The 18,391-nt window shown below is 48.6% G+C and overlaps 5 protein-coding genes across 5 annotated transcripts; 2 read left to right on the top strand and 3 right to left on the bottom strand.

The window, feature by feature from the left end:
- Window positions 1-370: 370 nt before the first annotated feature.
- Window positions 371-1,958, top strand: N7516_002031 (glutamate decarboxylase; the record flags this gene model as incomplete). The annotated part of the gene is made up of 2 exons (XM_057214751.1): window positions 371-1,791; window positions 1,844-1,958. The coding sequence occupies 2 exons, from the start codon at window positions 371-373 to the stop codon at window positions 1,956-1,958; spliced, it is 1,536 nt and encodes a 511-aa protein (XP_057076634.1).
- A 1,133-nt stretch (window positions 1,959-3,091) lies between these two features.
- Window positions 3,092-5,182, top strand: N7516_002032 (uncharacterized protein; the record flags this gene model as incomplete). The annotated part of the gene is made up of 2 exons (XM_057214752.1): window positions 3,092-4,025; window positions 4,098-5,182. The coding sequence occupies 2 exons, from the start codon at window positions 3,092-3,094 to the stop codon at window positions 5,180-5,182; spliced, it is 2,019 nt and encodes a 672-aa protein (XP_057076635.1).
- Window positions 5,183-5,581: 399 nt separating this feature from the next.
- On the bottom strand, window positions 5,582-6,975 carry N7516_002033 (nitrilase; the record flags this gene model as incomplete). Its single annotated transcript, XM_057214753.1, has 2 exons — window positions 5,582-6,439; window positions 6,502-6,975. The coding sequence occupies 2 exons, from the start codon at window positions 6,973-6,975 to the stop codon at window positions 5,582-5,584; spliced, it is 1,332 nt and encodes a 443-aa protein (XP_057076636.1).
- Window positions 6,976-7,628: 653 nt separating this feature from the next.
- Window positions 7,629-9,452, bottom strand: N7516_002034 (putative choline sulfatase; the record flags this gene model as incomplete). The annotated part of the gene is made up of 2 exons (XM_057214754.1): window positions 7,629-8,987; window positions 9,042-9,452. The coding sequence occupies 2 exons, from the start codon at window positions 9,450-9,452 to the stop codon at window positions 7,629-7,631; spliced, it is 1,770 nt and encodes a 589-aa protein (XP_057076637.1).
- A 3,787-nt stretch (window positions 9,453-13,239) lies between these two features.
- N7516_002035 (transmembrane 9 family protein) lies at window positions 13,240-15,593 on the bottom strand (the record flags this gene model as incomplete). The annotated part of the gene is made up of 5 exons (XM_057214755.1): window positions 13,240-13,258; window positions 13,315-13,535; window positions 13,586-14,038; window positions 14,091-15,442; window positions 15,509-15,593. The coding sequence occupies 5 exons, from the start codon at window positions 15,591-15,593 to the stop codon at window positions 13,240-13,242; spliced, it is 2,130 nt and encodes a 709-aa protein (XP_057076638.1).
- Between the last annotated feature and the right edge of the window lie 2,798 nt (window positions 15,594-18,391).

The following is an 18,391-nucleotide window of genomic DNA, read 5'->3' on the forward strand; positions in this document are numbered from 1 at the left end:
TCTGCCAAGCTTTGACCAAGCTTTAGCAACACCGAGATCGTCTTGGAGGGTTTTGATACGTGATACATAGTAGAAGGGAGAAATTAGATTAAATTAGGTAGAGGAATTAAAGATTATAGCATTGGAAGGAATAAAGTCGATGTAGAAGAAGTGTAGAAGAAGGAGGAGGAGGAGGAGGTATAGTGATGGGCTGATGAAGTCGGTGCGTGCACTGCGTCATTAGATGTCGCCCCCGCACGTGAACGGGTTGTCTGTCTATTTATCACTTCTCAGCTTCGTCCCTCTCCTATTCCTCAATTGTTGACTGCTGTTTGTTCTTTTATTTGTCTTTTATCTTTTGTAGTTCATCTTTTGTCATTTATTCACAATTATGGTCCATCTCGCCAAAATTAAGAAGGACAATGAGGTCCCCTCTACTCGTGACATTGACTCCATTCCTCCTCCTGAAATAAGTGACTATGACACCAATGTCTACGGCACTCACTTTGCCGCCGATCATGTGACTCAGCATGAAATGCCAGAGCGAGAGATGCCTCGCCAGGTTGCCGCTCGGATGATCAAGGATGAGCTCAGTCTGGACGGTAATCCCAAGCTCAACCTCGCCAGTTTCGTCACCACGTACATGGAGGATGAGATCGAGGAGATCATGACCGAATCCTTCAGCAAGAACTTCATTGATTACGAGGAATATCCTCACTCCGCCGAGATCCAGAACCGATGCGTGAATATGATTGCTAGACTCTTCAACATTCCCACTGATCCCAACAGTGAGAATGCTATGGGTACTTCAACCATTGGGTCTTCCGAGGCAATTATGCTGGGAACACTAGCTATGAAGAAGCGATGGCAGAACAAGCGCAAGGCCGAGGGCAAGGATTGGTCGCGCCCCAACATTGTGATGAACAGTGCTGTCCAGGTCTGCTGGGAAAAGGCTGCGCGTTACTTCGATATCGAGGAGAAGTACGTCTACTGCACTGAAAGTCGATTCGTGATCGACCCCAAAGAGGCAGTCGATTTGGTAGATGAGAACACAATCGGTATCTGCGCTATCCTGGGTACTACCTACACCGGTGAATACGAGGATATCAAGGCGATCAACGATATATTAGTGGAGCGTAACATCGACTGCCCCATTCACGTTGATGCAGCTAGTGGTGGGTTTGTCGCTCCATTCATCACCCCTGAGCTTGAGTGGGACTTCCGTCTGGAAAAGGTGGTTTCCATCAACGTCTCCGGTCACAAGTATGGTCTGGTCTACCCCGGTGTCGGATGGGTCATCTGGCGCTCTCCTGAGTTTTTGCCCCAGGAATTGGTGTTCAACATCAACTACCTTGGAGCTGACCAGGCCAGCTTTACTCTGAACTTCTCTAAGGGTGCTTCCCATGTAATTGGACAGTACTACCAACTGATCCGCCTGGGTAAGCACGGTTACCGTGCAATCATGACCAACCTGACTCGCATAAGCGACTACATGTCTGCGGAGTTTGCAAAGATGGGCATGGTCATATTGAGTGAGACACATGGCCGGGGTCTGCCACTGGTGGCCTGGCGTCTTCCCACAAATAACGGTCGTGTCTACGATGAATTTGCCGTGGCCCACCAGCTACGCGAGCGAGGCTGGATCGTGCCTGCTTACACCATGGCGCCTCATAGCGAGAAGCTGCAGATGATGCGCGTTGTCATCCGCGAAGACTTTAGCATGAACCGATGTGACAACTTGATCCAGGACTTCAAACTTGCTATCGAGACTTTGGATGCTATGGACAAGTCCATGATTGCCAAGTACAAGACGTAAGTTCCTTCTGTTCTAGATGTTTCTATTTTCATACTGACAGCCCCACAGGCATATGCAAAGCCACCGCAACCACCCTCGGCACCAGTCGCGTGTTCACTCTCACTACATCGGCGAGAAACACTCGCTGCAGGGCAAGGCTGGCAAGACACATGGCGTGTGTTAGTTTCCCCATGTTCCTATGACAGCATCCAACTCATTGGGTTGGTATCTAGTCGTAGCATATACACCACGAAATTTAAATGTATAAATCAATGAACGCGAGGTCACTGGCCTTGCATAAGTTAGAGCTTTCCAAGGCACTACAAGGGACGGCCCAACAAGTGCTGATTCAGTACAGCAAATATATAATCCCGATCCACTATGATAACTACGACGTATTTGCGAGCCCACTGGCAGATTTCAGGTGGACTCATAGAGGTAGTGGGTTTATTGTAGAGATCAATATTACTTTCGAGTTATAGAATAGGAGAGCCTAATAGTAAAGCATTGAGATTTTTTATCTACATACTCCGTACTCTCTCTGTACGCGTGTCTGTGCTTGAGCTCAGCCCTGGACGCGTTGGTCCGGGGCTGAGAAAAAGGGCTCCATCACATATTTCGAGTGCACCATTCTTGGTATGGAGAATGACACTTCATACGAGAATTATAATTTGCTTCGCCATCGAGAGCGGATCCCAATTTTTTATTTTTTTATTTTTGCATGTGGTGGGGAATTTGGGGGCGATTTATAACCGCCTGTATATGGCTTATATTCCTTTCTCTTTATCAAAAGTATCCGACTTTGAATAACCGATATAGGAAATTGCAGGGCTGTTCTTTCAAGTCTTTAAATACTACAATTAAGGATGACTTGGTGAATGGATAGCCAGAAACAGCCGCTTTTGACGATGTTTTAAGCTCTAACTATATATATACTTAGGCGAAGAGTAGACTCCGATACTCACTGGTATCTCTCGACAAGGCTATCTATAGCTCCATATTGGCCTTGACATACTCCGTAGTATCTATAGTAGTATCTATAGTTATAGGACACGCTAACTTACGAAAATGTAAGGTCTTTGAGTGGGACTACATCCATTGTTTATCCTTCCCCTATATATAGAACAACCGCTCCAATCATCGTCCGTCAACCCCAGGTCCACCAAATCAGCCTCTTCCCCTCTCTTTCCCTCCCCCTCCCCCTCCCCCCTTTTTTTTTTTGTTTTTTTGTTTTTTTGTTTTGGCTCAAGATCAGAAGCAGTGATGCGCAACCTTTTTAAAAGCAAGTCGCCTTCGAATCGGACAAGTCATCATTCTATGCGCAGCGCCGAACAGTTGGCCCGCCCCGCGTTTGCTCCACCGGACCCCAACATACCCAACGATTCAGACCGGCGCTTTTCACAATTCGAGTACTCGACTGGTCCTGTACAGAATCAGTCACAGACTCTAAATCGGTCACAAAGTCAACGTCAGAAACCTTTGACTGACAATTCGAACGTCAACGTTGTCGCCGACGACTCACAGCATCGTAAAAAGGGCCGTGTCGAGCGCAGTATCTCTGTCAAGGGGAAAACAATCTCTCTTCCCATCTCACAACCCACCTCACCTGAGATTTTACATCAAGAGACCCTAGACGAGTCTGACGAGCATCCGACACATCTCCGGCCTATCTACGCGGAGAACCCATCGGCTCTGGCACCACAATCTCTCGCCCACCAACAGCAATACCAACAGCTTCAACGAGGTCCCCGACCTTCCCATCCTGCTCACGCCCAAGATAACCCCGAGCGGACGAAGCAACCGGTGCAACCCCTTTATACCAAACTCCCGCGGTCCACCACCGACCCATCTCTGCTTGAACAGTACGTCCGACCGTCGCCCACCGATATTGTCCCCGAATCACCACGCTACACGGAACATCTTCATCGGGGACAGGCTTTTTCCTTTGCCCAGGATCCGGTATTGAATATCCGGCCCCCATCCCAGCAGTCTGACGAGCCGCTTTCCCCGTTACAGTCCGTTTATCCTGACGCCATGCAGTCTTCCGCGCAGGCATCACAGAACCAGGGTCAATCTCAGCAGCTGGACAGACAAAAATCGGCAGGTTCTCCGCAGCAAGATCGGAGTCGGCAGGGTAGTGTGTCAAACAACATGCCTGATCCCGGACGGAGCACACCCACCAATATACACCGCCGCGAAGATTCCGGGGAAGTGGACGTGCGGGCATTGATCCAGAAGCATGATGAACTCCGTAAGGATTTTTTAATTTTTAATTTTGAATTTTGAATTCGAGGGTTGATTTTTGATAACTAACAATAAACAGAGGCCAAGTATTCCAAGGTGAAACGATACTACTTTGAGAAAGATGCGCAAGTTCAGCATCTCCAGAACACGGTCGCGCACCAACGTATGGCGGTGTCGCGTACCGTACTTGACGATAATGAATATACCAACCGATTCCAGCGACTTGACGGAGCGATTAAAGACCTGGCATTCTCCGTGCGCAAATATTGGCGCAGTATTCCATCGTGGCTGAATGGAATGGTCACCGACGATGCTTTATCGGTCGGCACGAAAGAAATGACCGCGGTTGGACGGGCGGTACTCAGCCGATGGCTAGTAGAAGAAGTATTCCAGCGTTATTTCCATCCATCCTTGGATCCAGCATTTAGCGTGCAGCTGAAGAATGTCGAAATGAACCTGCGACGGCAGCGACCGTCATCCGAAGAAGACCGTGATAATGCCTCCGCGAGACTTTCTTACTGGCGCCGCACGACCTTCGACGGACTGAGTGATTCCTTAGTCGGACCTGAAGCCCAGCAACATCGCGTTGAGCTAGTCGAGCATCTAATCGTGGAACTCGCTGCCTTCATGGGATCCCAGCTGCATGAAATTGCATTGCCGGATCTAGAAGCAAGCGTGCGCATGATCATTGAGAACTCTATCAACATCATCGAGAAAATCCCCCTCGAAGCCCGCGATGTCTGCGTCGATTACTTCCCACCGGGTATCTCCCTCGCTGAGCAATACATGAAGGTCGAAGGCCAACTACCCGCACTGAGCCACCCGCCCCCACCACCCTCAGACCAAGAGCAGCTCGAGGAGCCTACCGCGACAGAGGGAGATGCCTCATCCAGCTCAACCGCCGGAGTGCTAGAGAACGGCTCATCGGCTCAGCAAAAGCCCAGCAAGAAGTCCATCTTTGGCGCCTTGATAAGGGGCAAGCATGCCCCTAGCGAGACCAGTCGTCCGGCGCCGGCGCCTGGACCAACCGAGGACAAGAGCGAGGCTGCAGAGTCAGCTCAGAGCCACCCGCGTATCCGGTTCGCGGCGTTCTTGGCCGTCGAAGTGCGCGGCAAGGGCCCTGCAACGGTGCTGATCAAGTCGCCTGTGTGGCTGGTGGAATAAACGGTAGGAATCGCTGGTAGTGTGGTTCCTGGTCTAAAATGATGGAGGATGTATATAGAGAACGGACAAAGCTGACACATGCTGGCATGGCGAGGAAGATCATGACTTGTTAATATCCATTGATATCCCCGAGGCGTTTCAGTCGTTCAGCGGTGGCAGTTTGCAGTTGAGGTTTGGGGTCGAGTTATATTCTTTTCTTTTCCTCGATGACTAGAATCTGTGATTCTGTGATGATTGTGCTTTTTTTTGGATAGAAAGTTTTTCAACTCGATGTTTCTTAGCGGCATTCTTTGTAGCTGATCCACGAACTCATTTACCTATTCCTACTTTCAGTCCATACCCAGACACATCAATAACTTCAATCAATAACCATATACCCTACTCACTAAAACCGACATCCTACAAAGGCGGCGGCGCCAGATCCAACCCCTCAACCTCGAATTTAAACGCATCATTCCGTGAATAGCTCCCAGCAACATCAAGATCCAGCCGTCCACGCTCACAATCATCCATATCAATGCGCGCGATAGCCAATCCATCCCCGGCTGCAACAGCAGGGTTAGACTCACTAGTCGACGTGCCAGGTGCGGAATCAGTGACAGCAGCATCGCTACTATCCGGCACGTCATCCGTGCAGACTTCCCACAACGGACCGGCGAGAACCTCTCCAAGCGGCGAGACGATACAACTTCCACCACGACAGACGTAATCCAATACCGACTCCGAGGGAGCTAGAGGATGCTTATTATTCGAGGTGGAGGAATCTTCCGGCTGACCCTGACCCTGACCCTGACCCTGGGACTCACCCTGGGACTCACCCTGGGACTCACTGTGAGCCTGCGGCCAGACAATCTCATGCGGACCCTCGGCAGTGATGGACAGTTTCCTATCAGGATGATGGGATTTACCCGCAGGAGGGTTTGGATTTGGATTCGGATTCTGGCTTGGACCGGTATTCTCACCGGTAATCCACTCCGGCAGCTCGGAGCCGCGCACGCACTGGTTCGCCGAGAGCACGAAGCAGCGGCCTTCTATGCCGACGGTGCGCATGAGCGGGAGCCAGGTAGAGCGGGCATCAGCCGTAGGGGCGAGATAGATATTGACGTTCTGGGAGTATAGACTCTGACGCAGGAGAGGCATGTAGTTTTCCCAACAGATTGCCGAAGCTATGGTTAGTGGGATACCGTTTAGGGATGTTGTGACGGCTCGGAGGGTTGACGGAGAACCCTGTGCCCAGATCATGCGTTCAGCAGCCGTCTATTTAGGTAAGTATAGGATCGATAATAGAGCGTACGAAGAAAGGATAAAGAAATTCATACCGGCATAACCTTCCTCCTCTTCCCCAGCACACCTCTAATAGGATCAACATAAACAACAGCACAATACAAACTGCCTCCGGCTCTCTCCACCAACCCCGTAACTATAAAGACCCCAGTCTCCCTCGCAACACGCTCAAGAAACTCCCTCGTCCCATCGCCCCGGAACCTTTTCCCCTCGGCGATCTCCAGTCTGCGACCAATCCACTCATCCCCGGCTCCAGCCGGCGTGTCGCCCATATCAACGGCTGCCTTGAAGTATGCGAGGAATTGATCCCGGCCGCGCGGGTGTCGACTTCCCACCGCAGAGCCGAATGTGCATGTCCGCGGGTATCCGCCTAGATAGGCTTCCGGGAAGAGGAGGAGGTGGACGCCACGGCGGGCGGCGAGTGCTGTTGTTCGCTCGAGAGCACGGAGAGTTTCGGTTAGGGAGTCGTGTGTGCGGGATTGAGCGACTGCTACTGTAAGAGAGGGCATTTTGAGATTGATGTTTGGTTTGTGGTTTTTAGAGTTACAGTTGGGAAGAAGAGAAGAGAAGGGAGTTGGGTTGGGATTATGACGAAATGAGCTTTGAGGGGAACCATGGATGCTTGGAAGCTTGGCTGCGGAGTACCCGTAGACTATATCGAAAGGGGATATGAATATAGAGGATGTTAATATAGGGGATATGAATATACGAGATGTAACATCCTAAGACAGTGGAACAACAATACAAAAGCCCAATTGACAGTCTGATTGCATATTGTATCTACCTAATGTGAATCCAACAACAATTTACAGAGCAAGACACCCAACCCGGGGGACCAAAAGCACAACTATGTACAAAATAATCCATGCAGCCACAACCAACCCGCACGAAAAGATGCAAATTGGGGAAATAAGTCCCGGGTATAGCGCGCGCCTTAAGATGAAAATGAGAGAGACAAAAAAGTGCGAGAAAAAGAAACATGAACATCACCCAAAAAAAGAATGGAACCCGAAATAAAACGAATGCGGAATTCCGCGAAAGAATAACATGAATGATGCTGAAATGCAAGAGAAATAAGAAGAAAAATTTTTCGCAACCAACCAAATATTTTCAACGAACGTCCGAGCCAATAGGCATATTCACGAAAACTCAATTGGGTGATTTATGCAGACAGCCCATGGGCAGCAGCAGCTTGTTGGAGCACACGGGGCCAACGCGAGATGAGTTCAACATCGTCGAGGGCACCCTTGCCCTGGTTACGCACGTACTGGGTACTGGGATCGGTGCGTGGCTCGTAGTCCCAAACGGTCTGGGTACCCTGGATCAAGGCAGAGTAGACCAGACGGCGGCGGCGCTGGGAACGCAGTACATCCTGGTGGACCTTCTCCAAATCCCAATGGGCATGGGTTTCCTCAAGGAAGAATGCCAGAATCTTAGTTGGGTCGGTGGTGTTGGGTACTGCAAGTGGGAGCTTGGCGGGGCTCGGGGTGCGAGGGGGAGTATTCGAGGGGAAGGGGTAGTCTGCCGTGTTGGCGCGTCGAGGGATCGGTGACGCGTGCGGGGTGTCGGCTGGAGTTGGCAGATTGATGGATGTCAAGTTAGTGGGCTTGGCTACTATGGCTGCACGAGTAGAGGCGGATGGGATAGGTAGGCCAGCTGCGAGATTGGTTCTCTCCTCTGGATCGTCCACAAGATCGTAGAGCATAGGTGGGTCGATGGTCGAGTAGATGAACTTCCAACGGCCACGACGGATCATCATGACAGGAGCCTGGGTGCCCTCGCCCATGTACTCGCCATAGACAGTATCAGTGCGGAGACCCTCGCCGCCGGTCAAATACGGCACGAGGGAAACACCGTCAAGAGGAAGCTCGGAGATGAGTTTGGCACCTGCCAATTCAGCGAATGTAGGGAGGAGATCCATGGTGGAAACGTTCTCGGACACACGCTTCGGGGCGAAGTGCTTAGGCGAGTGGACCAGGAAAGGGACACGGGCCGAATTCTCGAACCAGGTCATCTTGTACCACAAGCCGCGCTCGCCGAGCATGTCACCGTGATCACCGGTGAAAACAATAATGGTGTCGTCAGCCAAGCCGGTGTTTTCAAGAACACGGAGCAACTTGCCGACGTTGGTATCAACGTATGTGCAGGCAGCATAGTAGGCACGACGAGCAGCACGAATACGCTCGTCGGGCATCTCCTTGTTGAACAAGTCGATACACTTCAGCACACGCTGCGAGTGCGCATCCTGCTGGTCGTGGGGGATAGCTCCATTCTTTGGGAGCGGTATCTCGACATCGTTGTACAGGTCCCAGAACTCCTTGGTCATGGCGTAAGGGTCATGAGGGTGGGTCATGGAGACAGTCAAACAGAAAGGCTGCTCGTTGCGCTGACGAACATGGTCATACAGGTACTGGGTTGACTTGTAAATCACCTCTTCATCGAAATCCAATTGATTGGTGCGCACGACAGGGCCTGCCTCCATCACGGAAGACATGTTGTGATACCAGTCGGCACGGATGTCCTACATTCCAAATTAGTACGGTGATACAAACGGTTGTTCGTAAAATTGACGTACAGGTTCATCCCAATTAACTGACCAGCCATAATCACCAGGGTAGATATCACTGGTCAGACGCTGCTCATATCCATGAAGCTGGTCCGGGCCACAGAAATGCATCTTCCCGGCCAAGGCTGTGTGATATCCCTCTCGGCGGAGATAGTGAGCATATGTGGGGGTGTCCGCGGGCAACTCCGCCGCGTTGTCGTAGGCTCCAATCTTGGAGGGCAGCTGGCCGCTGACCATGACGAAGCGTGAGGGAGCACAGAGTGGTGAGTTACAGTAGGCTGAGTCGAAGACTACACCCCCGTCGGCGAGCCGGTCTAGATTGGGGGTCTTAATGGGTGAGTTCTTGTCATGCAAGGACAACAATGGGGCAGCCATTTGGTCAGCCATGATGTAGAGGATATTGGGCTTCTTGGTCGCCATGATGAATATCTGGTTCAATGAATGGCTAATATGTTTAGGGATTTGGAATTAAATTATGGGAGAAAAAGAAAGAAGAAGAAGAAAAGTGTGGGAGAGCAGCTGATATATGAAGTCCAGAGAGAATGTGGGGAACAAAGGGGAGAAAGAGAGAAAAAAAAAAAAAAAAGATAAAAAAAGTATAAGAAAAGACCAAAAGAGGAAAACGGAAAAAAGGGATAATTAGATAATTCAATAATTAAATAATTCCATGGGGGCTAAAATTTTTGAACACATGAAGGCCAAGACTAAAAAAGGGTGTTGTATTAATGTAATATTTCCCCGATACACCCTGAAGATCATAATTTCTATTCCGATTTGACCATAAACCCTGCAGAATTGCTATACATTGTACATTGTAATTGTATCCCAAATCGATTAGTACAAAATAGTTCCCGCCTGCAACGAAGATCAGGGGAGGTGATCCGGTACTGACGTACTCCCCCGCAAGGACGATGGGATCATTCGAAGCATTGATGGTGTGATTTTCGGAAGAACCTGTATGGTAACATAATACCGAACTAGATAATCCCGAATCCTACCTTTACGTACATAAACCTACGGTTTTTTTCCCCTTTAGCTGCCCAGTTAGATATTTGTCATATTTCTTAGCAATAATCGGATTGAAGGTGAGAATGTCCAGTCACAAGACCAGTGATTTTTATCAATTGTAGGTAATAAAATCCCATCGGGCCAAGTGCCGAGTCGCCACTTTACAGGCACTATGGAGGGTCGTGTGTGGTCCAGGTGTTGCATTTGTCACATTGGGTAAGTCACAATACCACCGCAATACCAACCGTGCATGTAAAACCACCACTCATCTCACCCCCTTCAAACCAATAATTTCAATTAAAACATATCATGCTAAAGTCGGGGGATTTAGTATAAAGTCTAGCTTCAGTGCAGTTCACATACGCACTCGACCCCGGAGTGGATAACGGCATGGACAGCCCACGTCCATGGCAGTGTTTCGGGTGTGACAGGACCCTGTAAAGGCTAACTTGTTTCAGCTTAGTGAAATCCCAGAGCCGACCACTAGTCAAACCTTGGGCTCCACAGGATCGTGTCATTGTTTTTTCAGCCAATAAATCATGTCCTTTTCCTCCTGGGATAACCCAACCAGGTTAGAGGCGAGGCTTAGGGGCAGAGGTTCCACTTGCTTATCTTGACGACCAATCACACCGCAGTATTTGACACTACTAAGGAGGAAAAAGAGACGTCGTGAAAGACCCAAGATAGCGACGGAGTACCCCGCCGGTGGGATTCTTGCTCCTTTTCGCTCTTCTATTTATCTCCTATTGTTCCTTCCAACAATTCACGAAGAAATAGGAAGAAAACAAACAGAGGGGACGTAATGTATCATCACCCCACAATGAGCAATCCCCCTTTCTGAGCACGCCATGAGAAGCGGTCTATGATTACCCCCCAGATTTACAATGTTTACGTATGTACCTTGGGGGTAACTGAAACATAGTCACCGCTGTTTCCTATGTACGATGATTGCTATAAAAGTATGTCCGATATGCTCCACATAGCCACGTCTACATCAACGTATACATTTCCAAGTCAACATGGGATGGTTTCACCCAATGTAGACTTATGATGTGCATAGACCTATTCTCCAGTATGCGATGTATACGCCTTGATTGGTATCTTTTCCCCAACGCATATGACAGGTTGCCTTTTTCTTTTCTTGAGAATGAGTTTGACCATGAGGGTTATGGTGTGCAGATAATTTCCCACCGTATCGATGATTGTTGACTATGCGGCCTCCATGGCATTCAAGCCATTGTGGGCGGCACGCCTACCAAGAATAGTCTTGCTATACACGTGTTCAAAACGCAGAGCACAAGCTAATTTGCTCCCTCGAATCACGCATTTTCTTTTTACTGCAGTCTTCATGTCGGTGATACCAAATGCCTGTTTTCCCGAGGGTTCTAACTGAGATCGGACCTCGTGTTAGGCCCGTACAACCCCAATTTGTTCATGAATAAAATCATCATATAACTATTCTTCTCTTTGTTATGCGCCCCTTGGTTACTCAAGAATATCTAATTTTCTAAAAAGAAGTACGCCATTTGTTTACCTGCAGCTGAACAAGAATCTTGATCTTGTCCACTATGAGGGGGTAAAAGAGAAGTGTCTTCGCAACCTTCGCAACCCAGCCCAACTACCTACCTGTCTGTAAAATAACGACCACCCACCTTGAAAATTACCAAGCTCCTCGCAAATTCGTGCTGATAGGAGTTCAAATCACCAAGCTGATAGGGACTCTATCCTTTGATGCAGGGGGTCAAGTCTCCTGTAAGCGGCGGCGATGTGGTTACTCGGCAGATCCTTATTAGTTACACGCTTATCCTTCATGTTCTTTGGCAGCACCATGAAAGCCATTCCGCTACCAGATTTCATTTGATCCTGCTCTGCGGTGAAGAAGCGCGCAAGGGTCGGGGTCTTCTTCGGGGCCGGTGCCTCAATGTTAGCGGGGGGTGGGGGGTCCTTAGCCGGGGCGCTCCGCTTAGGTGCAGGAGGCGCAGCTGTAACGACCGGAGGTGTCTTCTTTTAGAACCCCGGCGTTTGCGGCTCGGGGTCGTCCTAAGAATGGCTAGCCTTAGCCAATAATAATAATATTTGGCCACATATCTTTTGGTCACGGTTTGAACCGGGCTTGTTCTTTTTAGACTTGTTCCTCGTCATTTCATCGGAAACAGGCTTCGAGTGGTAAAATCTTTCGGGTCTATTATCAGACCTAGAGAATTCTTAGTCGGCGAAAATCAAATAGTAAGCGGAACTTGGGGTTCCCAGTTGCTGTTCCGATCTCTGCCTTGGAAATAGGACAATGAGACTAGGAACATCCCTAGTTCCAACATTAAGATTGATTTTCTTATTAAACAGTGAATGTCAACTCAACGTTATATAGAAAGGCGGGCCATATCTCGCCATATGATAGACACCGGAAGGAGAAAATGCAAAGACCACTTACTTGGGCCCTACCGGCTTTTCTCGGAGATCTCTGTCGGGATAGTGATCTAATAACATCTGGGGAGCATGTTAGGTGGAAGATCTGCTATATCAATGAATGAGTAAGAAAGTGAAAAATAACTCGAGGTAAACAGTGATTAAAGTCCTTTATATAGGAGTTCATGGAATTATGCTGAGGTAACGAGGAGGGCAGAGAAGTCAGACTAACTAGTTAGAGGGAAGCACCTGGGCACCTGGCAAAGCCTCGCTGCCTCGCGCGTCGATAACCTACTGCCGGGTGGAATTCATAAACGCAGATACAGACACGAGTTGTAGATGGCTTTACAGTCGACGTCGATATGCTGTGAAGGTGAAACTTTGTCCTCAGACTTGGGTAACAGCAATATATTAGAACTGATGAGTACTCAAAATTGGGCGTGTATTTGTGATGAATCCTCATTTGCTTTGGGCGAACGTGTACGAAATATAAAAAGGTGGCACCAGATGACAGGCCCCCACCAAGGCGTCGGATGGAAATACTAGTTTACTGGGCACTGGCAAGAAAGTAGGAAAGAGAAGGAATGGCTTGTGTTCAACACACAAGTGGGAAACAAAGGCTCAAAATTTCAGACGGCCAGAAAATGCAGAAAATAGGACACTATACGCCGTGGTGGTAGAAGGCTTCACCTATGCTTATCGGACAGATCAGATCATGAAGAGGGAGATGTTGAGGAGACGAAGAGACTCTGGATTGAAGAAGTTAAAAAAGAGGATGGTGTGGCTATGTCAACGTTTAGTCGACCTTAATGGCACTATACAATTCTCACGATTAGCCTATTGCCTACCATATTCAATGGGGCGGTCTTACCCATAAACACGCCGGACGAACGCATAAGCGGCCAGGAAACCAACGGTTCCGGTTAACAGGCCATACACAGCGCAAGCGAGGAAGCTGTAGCTAAAGAACAGCAGGCTTGACACAAAGCCAGTAATGTGAAGCTTGAACAGGTAATACCAGACACAGTAGGCAAAAATCCAAAAAGCGCTGCTGCCACCGGTGAGGAAGCTTTGCCACCACCAATGATAATTCTAAGGAAGTCAGTATAGCAATTCATAATCCATGCCAAGGACAATCTTACCTCGGAGCAAAGCTGGCTGTATGTTGCGATCACGGTCACCTCAACGACCGTGACAATCAACACGGTTGAGACAACACTCAGGAAGCCGAAGACATAATAATAGCCAGATTTGTCCTGCCACAAGTTCTTGAAAAGGAATAACAGCTCAATGAAAAGAACCGCAAATGGAACGAGGCCAGTTACCACAGGCCCGAGAGGGGTGCGGAGATACCAGGGCTGGGGTGGGACTTGGCGGGCAATCGCATTCGTCTTCAAAGGGTGCTCCCATGGCGCCGCATGCACATAGCCGACCCAACTACCAATGTACACAAGCGGAACTTGGATCAGGAGCCAAAGTGCAAGGAGGCCGATCAGAGTGCCGAAAGGAATTGCCGTACTAGATGCTTGAGCCCAGACAAACAAGTTCAGAATCAGGACTAAGCAGAATGCCAGACCAGGGAAAAGCAAAGCGGTCTAAAATCATAAGTTAGCAATAGCAAATGAATAGCTGGAGCATAATACCCACGATTAGTGTGTTCTTGCGCCAAGCGGCTCCGCCAAAGGTCTTGTAAAGTCTTCCCGAGAAGTAACCGGAGAACAGGCCAGCAAAGACAAATAGGCCCATGCCGACGCTAACGAAGCCACCACGGAAGCTTGGGTTCAAGACTCCCAGGCAGCTGAGCAGGAGCAAGCCTGAAGCCATGAATAACAACTGCATTCCTGATCCAACCAAGGGGGCAAGAAGGCCACTATAAGCGGGGATGCGGAACACGTCCCCATGGAGAAGCTTCCAACCACTTGTATCTTCGAGGGCGTCTTCGTCCGAGGAGTAGTCGGCATCGCGCTCCACATCTGCGCTATCTTCCAGAAGCCCGGAGGCTTTGTTCTCACCAAACTTCGCACTCCGGCGTCGAGATTGGCTCTTCATCTTCCGATCCTCCATAGCACCATCCCCGCGACCCTTAAGGTCGCCCTGCACTGTGCGGCTCCAGATGACAAACACGGTCACTCCCAGCACGGTGCAAATTGTCAACGAGTTGATTATCGCCAGCCAGTGGGTTATCGAACTTTCGCCTTGGTTGGTAAAGTATAAATCCCAGCGGTTGGCCCACTCAACATTGTTGTCCTCTCGGAAGTAGACCGAGTAGGTGTAGGGGACCTTCAGTGTGGCTCCATCGTCATCGTCATCATCATCTGGGATATACGACAGTCCGGAGTACTTCTCTTGCATTCGCGAAAGGTTGGGCGCGATATACAAGCCCAGTCCTTCGTTGTTATTGTGGACAGCTTTGGGACATCCATTTTCCTGGCGGTCCTCGGCGGTAATACTTTTTGGGTACACCTCAAAACCTACAACCACCTTTCCTCCTTCTGGTGCGCTCCGCCAGCGGATAACGATCGTGAAATGGTTGTTGATAAAGTACCGATGCTGCCCGGTGATTGGAGAGATATCTCGATAGCCAAGCTTGAATCCGGAAGCGTAATACTTGCGGCTTCGATCCACTGTCACAAAGCTTGTGGCTCCTGGCAGATTATCGGCAATCCATTCGATCACATATCCCTCTTTGACGAGCTGACGAGCCCATTTCACATTTGACCGACTAACATCGCGGGTGCAGAGTGACTGACACTCCACGTCCTTCCCCATCGCAACCTCGAAATCAGAGGTCATGATTCGGTCGCCACGCAGTACCTCTCCAATATTGAGCGAGATACTTTGGCCGGATCCAAACGGGGAGCCGCTATGTTTTTTGCCGCTCGGGGGGCAGACGAAAGGCAGGTCGAAATAGGCATACTGCAGCTGGGTGTGGTCGGAGAAGATCTTGTTCACGAGAAGAGGAATCGGATCATTGTCATTATATCGGGTAACCGAGTATCCTAGTGAAAGGGAAGGGTGTAAGTATGATATGCTAGTGTCTAACCAAAGTACGCCTCGGTGCTTACCAGGGATATAGAAGGCGCCGGCATAGGACACGAGCAGCAGCACCCACAGCGCCCACTGACGGGAATAGAATTGACCAAAGGCCATGTTCAACAGAGATAAAGAGATCTCTTTTGTCCTTGGCCCGGAGTAAACGGGTAGCTATCGAACCAGCATGTACACAAGATGTGAAGGGTCGCACGTCTTATGTCGACCAGCGAAAGTAAAATCGAAATGAGTAAGCCAAGGATAATTATGTTGTAGGGAGTATCTCGTCAAAGCGATTCTTTGTCGAGATGATCGGATAGTCCGATAGTGGACTTGAACTTGGGAGTGCGAGTTGGATAGTAGATTGCCAAGGGTTACCGGATTATTTCAGCTCGCCCGCAACCTGCCGAGTGACAGGTAAGTAACGAATGAAACTGGCACTGAATGCCACTGCGGTGATACGAGTGTGTCGAGAAAGGGGGTTGAGTAACTGTGGGGAGCTTGTAATAACTAACTAACTAGTTATTGAGCTTCACGCTTTCCTGGCCTCCTCCAGCGTGTCCCCGGATTACCTAATCAGCATATGCACCTCCTGGGCTCCAGGGCTAAACAGACCCCGGTCTATGCACACCTCAATATAATCAACCATACTATTTTGTAAGCTCTGGGAGACGCGACTGAGGTTTTTCTGGTATTTTGCAACAAAAAAAAGTCTCAGCCTGTGTTATAAATAGACGAATAGCTTTCCCTGCATATCTAGATTTCAACATTAACAATTACCATCTCTTGTACGGAGTACATGCCTTATGTTATTGTAGCCACGCAAAGTATGCCCCAAAATATATCACGACAGGCCTTGAATCCAAACTACCCTGGCCTTCAATGTTTGGACTTCTAAATTTAAATTGCAAGCGCCAAGGGCATGCGAATCCAATCATATAACGCGTGTTAAATAGGCTAACCCCACAGACCTGGAACCCTGGAGGCCTAGAGTCCGCCTAAGCACAGATGCGCTCAACTCCAATTTCTCATCAATTGACTTCCAAATCATTGGCTTCCTACTACGAAACCAGTCATGGCTGATCATCAAAAAGGAAGATATACCAATGACTCTGGCAAAACCTGTCAAAGCTGCGCGAGGGCTAAAATCCGATGTATTCGTTCTGAGGCAGCCGCTGGGGGAAATCCTGTCACTTTCGGGAGGGTGGAAATGTAAAGCCTACAAGTCAACCGGATACTAGAGACAGGTGAAATGTATCCTTCTAGTGCGTCTTATGTTATATACTAACTATGCCAAAGAAGGATAGAGACACTGGAAGCCAAAGTAGATCAGCCCCTGGTCCAATTAGGGACGCCAATTCCGGTACTATATTGTTTACGCATGCTTCATTGACCTTGCGAATCACTAACGATTAAGACCGAGGTGTGACTCCGAGTAGTTCTGGGTATGCAAAAGATGTCATTGATCAAGGGCTACTTACTATAGGTATTGCCAACATGCTACTAAATAAATTCCGAGCGACACTCATGCCACACTGCCTGTTCGTGATAATCTCAGCGCAGACGACCGCCGAAACTCTATAAATAGATAAGCCGTTTCTTCTTCTCACGATTCTTACGGCTACTTTGCATAACAACATGCCGTAGGAGGCGCTGTTACCCCGATCGCTGATGCGGACTAGGCTGATCTTGCCCAGGCTGGTATTAACACCATGATCGCCGGTCTATTAACCCAGGTTGTCTCGCTCGCTATCTTCATAGCCCTTTATCTAGACTTTGCATGAAAAGTACGCAAGAACCAGCACAAACTCAACCCGGAGGTACACATAATTATCCTCCGCAATAGCATCAAGTAGAAAGCTTTCCTAGCTAGTGAGTCTTTCTTTATCTTCATATATGCCAGAGCACTCATTAATCATTAATCATAAATCCAGGCCTAGCACTAGCAACGCTTACCATTTTCGTTCGTTCTGTGTTCCGAGTTGCAGAGCTCCAGGGTGGGTTCCACAGCTCATTAGCAAACAATAAGGTTGTCTTCATGATCCTAGAGGGAGCTATGCTGACGATCGCGGTTTTTTTGTTTAACGATACTTCATCCTAGCATATGTTTCAATGACCAATGGAATAATACTACGTGGTCATTCCGCATATTGCGTGACAGTGAGATGAGTTTGATGCCTGGGATCTCGGATGGGCAGGTGAAGGCCATGCAGATTGATTCTACATTAGGCCGAAGGTTAAAGGCACTTCCCTTTTGCCATAGATTGATTAGGGATTTTCCCTTTTCATACCTCGTCCTTTGGTCTCAGCTTTTGCCGCCCTTGGATTCATTGCTCTGTTCCACCCGAGTTTCTCGTGTTCATGCTTTTGATTGGGAATAGATAGAATGTTTATATTATCTGGGTTCAAGTATACGGCTGTAGCAATGATCAAACTAGCAATTTCATTGAGTAGATACAGGGAACAAATTGCCTTGCTTTTCGGGTCTCCAAACGATTATCAAACGTTTTTGAGTTTGGGCTAGGGGAAAACAATTTTATACAGGACCCTTCTTGTAAGACAGAGGCATCAAAGGGCGACTAGACCGAAGGCCCTTCTTGAACATGTAACATTTAAATTTCTTTTTTCTTTTAGTTGTGCCCCAGCGTGGTATAATACTAACTGTGTAGGATATGTGGGCAAGATTTTGTAGACTTGTATGGGATTTAAGTATGACAGAAACTTCAATTAGAAATGATCCTATGTCATTATGAGCTCTGGAATGATGACGAGATATCCAGAAAACTTGAGGATCACACAGAAGACAAGCATGCTAAAAGGGGAATGAGAAAGTCATAGGTACCGAGGGAGCATGTCACCACCTCGCGAAATTGGTAGAAATTGAATACATCAGGAAAAGTAATCGTAAGGCTGTGCTA

The sequence above is a fragment of the Penicillium verrucosum genome (genome assembly GCF_028828655.1).
Source record: "Penicillium verrucosum strain IBT 35672 chromosome Unknown utg000001l_segment0_segment0, whole genome shotgun sequence".
Lineage (NCBI taxonomy): Eukaryota > Fungi > Ascomycota > Eurotiomycetes > Eurotiales > Aspergillaceae > Penicillium > Penicillium verrucosum.